Consider the following 9200-nt stretch of genomic DNA (forward strand, 5'->3'; position numbering starts at 1 on the left):
ATCTCATGGTTAGCAGGCGAGCATGTTAACTGTTTGCACCACCCAGGGACTGCTACACAAGGCCCCACTAACCTGTCAGTGGGAAACATCGGCCAATCTAGGCCTGCAAGAAAGGTCCGGGTTCCAGGGGCACAGTGACATAGCTAATCTTTGAGGAAAACCGCCTGAGAGTGGCCTCTCCATTGCGGCGTGGGCCTGTGGGTTGTGTCTGGAGATACCGTGTGCCCTGTACCTGCAGGGCTGGCAGAGATTCATTAGGGACCCTGAACATGCTCGCTGGGACCACTTTCTGAAGCCCCTTAAGATTCTGTGACTGTATTTCCTGGTGTCCTGTCTCTTTTGGGTCGGGTCCCTGCAGCAGGCCATCCCGACAGGCGGCCTGAGCCCTGGCCCGAGTCCAGTCACTGTTTCAGGAAGGAAACAATCCTACAAGAGTCCTGTCGGTCCTTTCCTCCCGGCCCTCCTGGTGTGTCTCGGGGCCTCGAGCAGGTTCATCCCTGGGAGATGCTCTTCTGAGAGTCGGCATTTAGCCCGATCCCCCAGTGAGGCATGCATAAAAATTCCCTGGGATTCTGGCTAAGTAAGGCTGGAGTGCTCCGTAGAGGCAAGGATGGTAAGACGTCATCTTACATACTGTGTCCATGTTGTCAGGAGGGACCAGTCCCTGAAGATGGACATCATGCTTGGTGAAGTAGTGGGTCAGCAAAAAAGAGGAAGACCCTGAAGGAGAGGCATTGACCCAGTGGCTCTAACACTGAGCTCAAACACAATGGTGAGGCTGGCGCCGGACCGGGCAGTGTTGTGTGTGTTGTCAGCACGGTTGCTGGTGGGCAGACTAGACTCAATGGTACAATGCTCTGCAGCTAACTGAAAAGCCAGTGGTTCGAACCCAGCAGCTTTGAACTGCTGAACTTGTGGTCAGCAGCCCAGCAGGGAACGCTGCTGCCTGGGCTTATGCTCTGTGCTCCAGGTGCTGTTAATCTGTCTTGCACTGATGAGGAAAATGAGGAATCACATGGGAGTTGGCTGGGCAGGGATTTGAATCAGGGTCAAACCGGAGCCTTCCTTATCTCCTCCTCCCTATGGCACAAGACGTGACCTTTAGCATTGGCTAAGGCCTTGATTTAGGGGGGCATGTGGGCACCTCCTGGCCTCTTTTTTCGCTGTCCAATTGAGACATGCAATTACCCCAGACTCTTTATGGACCGCATCCTTTATTTTTCTGGCTTGTGCTTTTAAGCCTCTATTTGCAGCCATATTTTAAGTTAATTATTGGTACTCTAAAAGCTCTTAGACTCCCGTATAGTACTCTAAATACATTGTGGCATTTTAAAATAAAACATCAGCCACTGGGAGCTGGGCATCATTCTCTCTCCTGGCCTGAGCGTCAGTGTTATGACAGGAAGTCACTAATGAAATGGACGTAAAAAGAACCTCCCTGAAGATTTAAGAGGGTCATATATTCTGTGTAATTGTTGTTTTGCTAGTTAGCTTCATCTCCATTTGTGTACCTGCTGCATAGTCTTAATTACGTTCAATTATTCCATGTTTCGTAAATTACATCAAGTCTCTTCATTTCTCTTACTGTCCAAAGCACTCTGTTGGGTGGTGCATGTGGTCTCTCTCCTAAGCACATCAGCTGAGGTTTTTGGGGCGAGGTTCCCATAATAACTCCCTGGAAGATTGGGAATTTCACCCCTTACACGCTTGTAGCAAGGAGCCTTGGTGGCGTAGTGGCTATGCATTGGGCTGCTAACTGCAAGGTCAGGAGTTTAAAACCACCAATCACTCTGGGAGAGAAAGACAGGGTTTTTCTACTCCTGAAAAGAGTTACAGTCCTGGAAGCTCCCAGGGCCAGTTCCACCCAGTTCTATTGGGTCCCTCTCAGGGGGCATCCACTCAAGGACAGCGAGTTTGGGTTTTGTATGCACTTCCAGCATCTTTTAAAGGAAAGAAAGTCAATTTCTTGTATGCCCAATAGTCCTGAATTCTTCATTGCTTTATAGAAAGAGTGAGTGTATGCACAATTTCATATTTTCCCTCATTTCTTTTCAGGAATTACAGCACATTGTTGGGTCGCAGCACATCAGAGCTGAGAAAGGTAAGCATGAACCTGTGACTATGGGCAATTCCACAGGGCTGCCACTCTCTGAGCTAACCTGGCTCTCTCATCTCCAGCTACGGTGGATGGCTCGTGGCTAGACCTGGCCAGGAGGGGCAAGCCTGACAGTCAGCCGTTTGCTCATCTCACTATTAATGCCACCAACATCCCATCAGGTAAGTTTCATTTGCATACAGCCTGCAAACTCTTTCCAGAGTCCTTATCAAACCATTGGAATATGCAAATGTATTTGCCTGTAAGATAATAACTTGGTGGGTGAGAATGAGTGGCAGCTGTTTCTCATGCGATGGGATCGAGCCTATATCTGTGTTCCCGCTTTTCCATCATTCTTGACGCCAATCACCCACCAGGTAGTTTCTCTCCCAGCCCCTAGCCATCCAGAGCTAGAGCAGAGCTTGTACTTGTTAGCCCAAGGACACCTTCCTTGCATTTGAGAATTCTTTGGAACAACTTGCAGAACCCGCAGAAGATATTATTCTGACCACGACTGGTTTTAGGGATGGCGAAAGAAGATAAGTCAGAGCCAGCCTAAGAAAGAGAGGCGTGGATGAGATCTGGGGAGGTCCCTGGGGTGGAGCCCATGTGTCTTAGACACCAATCACTCTCCTTCTACCAACCAGGAAGCTCTCCGAGCTGCAGGCTTAGCCCCCTTCATCGCCAGTCTGTGAGGGTGGCCAAGTGATGCTCCTGAGACTAGTTGCTATCGACCTCCCAGGGGACTCTGTTCCCTCCCAGGGGAGTCTGTTCCAGTCTGCCCAGACCCGTTTAGCGTGAGTGCTCCGGCAGGGACTGTGGATTCTAGAGGTTGGCTGTCAGTTGCTCCAAGTTATTTCACATAAACCAAGGACAAACGTCAGCTGCCTTTGGGTAAAGCCAGGCCCTTTACGCCTTAGCCCATTAACCAGATTTTGAGAGCTTTTAACTTCTCACCCGAAAGAAGGAGCATTGAGTTCACAACTGATGATCCACACCCAAGCAGACACCCTGGTAACAAAGATCCTCCATCATCCCTCAATTTCAATTGGGCTTTGACAATGGAAGAATGTGTCTCTGAGATCTCTGTTAAGTAGCACCCCGTATTAACAAAGCAAAGCAAAAAGTATATACATCAAAGCACAACATTATGCCATTCGCTTGATCAGGCTGGGTGTGTACCCTGAAGGACTGTGGGTTGAGGGGGCAGCACAGGGAGGGAAACCTCTCGTGCTGCTCATCTCATCTCTGCCAAACTGGAGCTGACACACCCCTTGCTGACTCTGAGACTCAGCCCCTGCCCCCCAGGGGCTCATCATTGGCTCTGGGTTGGAGTTTAACTGGATGTTCTGGAGGGCTCATTCATTATCTTTGGGGAATAAAACAGTCCAGAGCTTGGAGCCTGCCTCTTTGACTATAATGCACCAGCTCTTTTATCATGTTACACCCGACCCCCCTGCTTCATGCTTGCTTTACCTGGGGCGAGGTAAGTGCTCCAAAGACAGGGCATTATAACAGAACAACCATTCGACACCACTGCCACTCTTTGATAGTTTCTTGAACACCCACCCCATGGCGGGTGTTCTGTCTGCGTTCATGCTCTGGTCTTCAGTAAAGCCACACCAAATCAGATGCCATAGAATCACTTCCAGCCCATGAAAAGCCAGGCGGGTCAGGGCAGACGTGTGCCTCTCAGGCTTGTCAATGGCTTTATCCTTCAGAAGGCATAACCAGGTCTTTCTTCCGCGAATCCTCACTGCTAATCCACTCCCTTCCAATTGAACCCAACCTGGGAGGACAGAGCAGGGGAAACTCAAAAGTCTCTACGGCTGCACATCTCTGTAGAAGGCAGCCATTGTTCCCCAAGGAGCAGCCAGTGGGCGGGTTCCAACCACTACCCTGCTAGTCTCTCCATTGACAGCCCTGTGCTTACCCATGGCACCTCTGTAATCTCAACTACAATCTTGAAATATAGGCATTATCATTCAGATTTTGCAGACAGTGAAACCAAATTTCATATAGACCAAGGTCACAGCAGTGACAGATTAGAAGTTGAATGCCAGGGAGGCTTGCCTAAACCCATAGTCATCATCTGAGCAGGCCATGGGCCAGAGAGATATCTTAAAATCAAAGCCCTTCTGTTACTGTTTTCCTGGAAGAAGTAGATCGGTGTTGCATTTAGTAGCCTGGGTTCTCCAATCCAACTGCCTGCCTTGGCAGCCCCAGGTACTACTTCCCAGCTATGTGGTTATTGGCAAGTGTGTGGGCTCCGGTGTAAACTGGGGATCACCTAGTGTCTGCCAGTACCTCACGTGGTGGCTCTGAGGATCAGATTCAGTCCCCGTGCTAACTTGCTAATCTAGAAACTAGCATTGTATGGCATTGGGAGTGTGATTGGCTATCATTACTTGATTTAATTACATAATTATGTACAATTCACTTTGCTCTAAAAGTGATTTAAGGCAACCGTTAATAAGTTATTTTGAAGTCGTTACCATAGCACCAAACACACAAACAAAACCCCCAAACAAAAAACATACCCATTGCCAGAGTGTTCTTCTAACTCACAGCGCCCCGAGGTGTATACAGCCGAGTGAAACTGCCCCACAGGGTTTCTTGGCTGTCCTGTGTGCGGAGACACATCACCGGGTCTTTCTTCAGCATCACAGGGGCAAGGGCTCTTCCTGACTGAAGATGGAGCGTGCAAGAAACCAGCTTCTTGTCTTCTAGGAGATGTCCCTACACAATTTGTCCAGTCTCAGATACTTTCTTCATAAACGAAGCCGTGTGTGTGTGTGTGCATGCGCGCGCGCACTTTCTGGCACATTGCTTTCCCTGGGTGGAAAGCTCATTTGCATGTGAGCAAAGGCAATCCAATTAACATGGATGCATCAGCTGTGCATGCAGTGAGCAGACTCTGCAGCTATCTTTTCAGCTTCCTCTAAATGGCATATGATAAATATTGCGTTACACTCTGTGCCAAAATCTGTTTGGCACTCGCAGCATGTTTGCGTTATAAAGCTCTGTCTGCAGGCACGAAGCAGCTGATCCTTGCCAGGAAGCAAGAGGCAAAACTCCTGGCTATTTTGCGAGGGTCAATGGGTTTGTGATGGAGTGGCATGAGCGAGTGTGTCTTTCTGTCTAAGAAAACAGGATCTGTGGTTCTGATTGTGCCACCAGTCCCGCAGGGTGTGTGTCTCCTGGCTGGGACTTGGGCAGGTGTCGGATGCTTCAGGGGAAGACAGCTTTCATCTTGCTTCTTCATTTTGGAGCACTGTTCTGTACGTTGGTCGCATATCAGAAATCAGAATCCGATGATATGGACCGTTTCCACAGTTCTTCAAGGTCTCAGGGCAAATCCCAAAGGATTGTTTTGAAAGCGTTAAAGCATGTATTGAGTGGAAATCTCAAAAGGTAAAGTCTAGTCTTAGGACGCAGCCTCCCCAGTTCTGCAGGTGGTGTTGTCATCTCGGGAGCCATCCCCCAAAGAAGCCGTGCTCTCTGATGAGCACGACGCACAGCGTCCGTGTGGCTCCCCTGAGGGACGCAGCTGGGTTTCTTTTCAATGGCCTTTGAATTTGGAGAACACCCAGAAATCTGAAGGGGTCAGATCAGAACTGGGAGGGCCGGGATGGGGTAAGATTTCCCCATGAAGTGTTTGGGGAACAGCCCTGGCTCCTCATGAAGAATGATGAGGTGGATTGTAATGGTGGGGAAAAAAAAGTCCTCTGCTCAACCTCCCTGGCCTTTTTTGAACCAATGAATTCCATTAAAAGACAAAATGCCTTCATGTTAAGCCCCCGGGATCGTGCTGTGAATCCACCAGTGTAAACCTCGTGGGCCACCAGAGTCCTTGTCCACTGATCACGGGATGCTGGCACTTGACTGGGAGCCTTTTGTTCTGTTGTGCCCGGGGTCACCACGGTTACCCCCTTGATCTCCAAAGACAGCCCCCATGACCTTCTTTGCCGACCTCTCTGGCTTAAACTTCACTGGGCCAGCAGTGGTTTGAATGGACCCTTTTTCTAGGAGCTGAAGACAAGTGCATCACTGAGAGACCTTGTCTGCAGCCATCCACTGAGCACACGCTCGGACGCATTTTATTTGGAATACATTTTTGTGTTTCTGAACTGGACTCTGAGTAGCAATACGTTTTGACTCAACCTCACATTTTATGAGGCTAGAATACATGACCTTTTTAAGGAGCATCTTGAAGCTAAATATTTGCAGGGTTCGCTCCTCCAGCCAGATTCTCTGATTGGCACAAATGGTTAAGCGCTCAATTACTAGCCCAAAGGTTAACAGTTCGAAGCCCTCAGAGCCGGGAGCCACTCCGCTCTAAGCAATATGCTGCTGCCAGGTCATAGCCTTGGGGGTTCTGTGCAGCTGTTCTTTCCCACACACCCGGGGTGGCCGTGAATTCGGTCTGTCTTGACAGAAACTAAAAACATCAACGCCTTCTCTGACACCTAGTGGCAGTGATGGTGGGGACCAGGGGCGCTGTAGTAAGAAGTGGTCAGCATGCCTTCCTTATTAGTGCTGCAAATCCCTGAGAGTCTCTCACCCAGACCTGGCAGACATCCTCACCTTGCCTTTCCATTACGCAACTGCATGCTGAGGCGTCAGTGGCTCCATGATAGAACTCTTGCCTCCCGGGTGGGAGGTCAGATTGGGTTCCTGGCCAGGGCACCTCGGGGGTAGCCAGCATCCATCAACCAGTCTAGGTGAGTGGCTGGCAAACTTGAGACAGAAGAGCCGATCCTGTCCCTCACAGCATTTTTAAATTTATTTGAGAGTCATAAATAAATTTTTATCAATAAATGAAATCACCATTATCTGAATAATATCCTTAAAATGTGTCCATTTTACTTCAGACCCACATGTATGTCCCAAAGAGCCGCATATGGCTCTTGGGCTGCATACCCACCCTTTGTCTAGGCCAGTGGTTCTCAGCCTGTGGGTCGTGACCCCTTTGGGGGTCAAATGACCCTTTCACAGGGGTCATCCGATTCATAAAACTAGCAAAGTGACAGTTATTAAGTAGCAACAAAGATAATGTTATGGTTGGGGGGGGGGCATCACCACAACATGAGGAACTGTATGAAATGGTTGCAGCATTAGGAAGGTTGAGAAGTCCTGGTCTAGACCATAGTTTCCTGAACTTACTTGACCTACTTCTTCCTGTTCAGAAAAAAAAATTACTTAGCACCCCCTGGCAATTAAAAACGTGTGTATTATGGCCCATAATCCAGGATAAAGTGTAGGTACCTGCTTTTGCAGGGCCCTCCACCCCATCCTTCCAAGTGCCCTGTAGGGGGTGATATATCGCACCTGGGGAAACACTGGTCTAGGCTATAAGGTGGACTAGGAAGCAAAGGCTGGTGGTCTGCAAACCCCGTGGACCATGGAAGCCTGCTCCCCACTTGATCTAGGGGCTGGGTCAGGGCTGGGGAGCGCTTTGTTCTGTTGTGCATGGGGTGACCATGATTTGGGGTCTACTCAAAAGCAGCAAGCGATGATATCAACAGCTCTAAAGTGCTCAGTAGAAAGTATTTCTTAGTATCTCTCCCCTTTTAGAAACTTCATTCTCAGAGATGTTCTGCCCCAGGAATGACTGTGCTGTGCTGTTTATCCCCAACCTCATGGAATGGTGAGAGCGCCTTGTTCCTCATCCAAACCTCTTCTCTCCTCAGGCTCCCACAAAGTGAGTCTCTCCTCTTGGTACCACGACCGAGGTTGGGCAAAGATCTCCAACATGACTTTCAGCAATGGGAGGCTCATCGTGAACCAAGATGGCTTTTACTACCTGTATGCCAACATCTGCTTTCGGCATCACGAAACGTCAGGAGACCTGGCCAAGGAGTATCTTCAGCTGATGGTCTACGTCACTAAAACCAGCGTCAAGATCCCAAGCTCCCACACCCTGATGAAAGGCGGAAGCACCAAATACTGGTCCGGAAACTCGGAGTTCCATTTTTATTCCGTAAATGTCGGGGGATTTTTTAAGCTACGGTCTGGTGAAGAAATAAGCATCCAGGTGTCCAACCCTTCACTACTGGACCCAGATCAAGATGCAACTTACTTTGGGGCTTTCAAAGTACGAGATGTAGATTGATCCACGCTTTGTGGACCGCAGTCCTATATTTCCTAGATTGTGTGTAAATTTTTTAAAAAATCAAAAAGGACAAGCCGACAAGCCGAGGAAGGTGTATATATATAGGTGTGTGAGACTACTAAGAGGTATGACCTCAATGGTACAGTAAGACCCTCTGTCCATGTTCTGGACGTAGTAGACGAGCATGTGTATTTACAGCCAGAGAGAGACATTGGATTCAAGGTGTGTTAAATCTAAAGGCTTTCTTACACAACGGTTTTTGAAATTTTGTAATAAATTCCTAGAATGAAACCAGATTGGGGTACTTATGAAAAGATGTATTGGGGCTATCGGGTGGTGAAGGAGTGGTGGCCGGGCAGCTACTGTTCCCACCCTTGCCTTGGCCCAAGCTCCTTGGCTCAATTAGTAGCTGAAAAGGTGGTGCTTCGAACCCAACCAGAGGTGCCTCAAGAGACACGCCACTAACCTTGCAGAGCAGTTCTATTCTGTCCACGTGGGGTCACCATGAATCTACACCCACTGGGAAGCAACTAGCCACGGCTGCTGGCGCTGTGTCTCTGCCCTTGAAGGGCAGAGGTTGTCATGGTAATGGCAAAGGCACGGTTCTCTGAAGGGTTAAGTTCTTTTGAATTGTTACATCATGCTAGAACCTGCAAATATTTCTTTCTTTTTTTTTTCTAACGAGGAGAGAAAATATATGTATTTTTATATAATATCTAAAGTTATATTTCAGATGTAATGTTTCTTTTGCCAAGTCCTGTAAATTATATTTGTGCTATATCGTATTTGGTTTGAAATATTTAAGATGTCTCACTGTTGACATATTTAATGTTGGAAATGTACAGACATATTTAACTGGTGCACTTTGTGTAAATCCCTTGAGGGAAAACTTGCAGCTAAGAGAGGTGGGGGGAAACGCTGCTTGCAAATATCAAATGTATTATATTTCTTCGCTCTTTTTAACTTAATAGAGTCTTCAGACATGTCAAA

At 48.2% G+C, this 9200-nt stretch overlaps 1 protein-coding gene across 1 annotated transcript in view; it reads left to right on the forward strand.

The window, feature by feature from the left end:
* TNFSF11 (TNF superfamily member 11) overlaps positions 1 to 8210 on the forward strand; it is a 34999-nt gene extending 26789 nt beyond the window's left edge. Inside the window, exons 3-5 of the mRNA XM_004707916.2 lie at positions 2056 to 2101; positions 2179 to 2277; positions 7789 to 8210. Of these exons, the coding sequence (XP_004707973.1) occupies positions 2056 to 2101; positions 2179 to 2277; positions 7789 to 8210 (567 nt within the window). The remainder of the gene's footprint in view (positions 1 to 2055; positions 2102 to 2178; positions 2278 to 7788) is intronic.
* The last annotated feature ends 990 nt before the right edge of the window (positions 8211 to 9200 follow it).

Source organism: Echinops telfairi, unplaced genomic scaffold, assembly GCF_000313985.2.
Source record: "Echinops telfairi isolate 266 unplaced genomic scaffold, ASM31398v2 ScPeMD7_11;HRSCAF=52, whole genome shotgun sequence".
NCBI classification, from domain to species: Eukaryota; Metazoa; Chordata; class Mammalia; order Afrosoricida; family Tenrecidae; genus Echinops; species Echinops telfairi.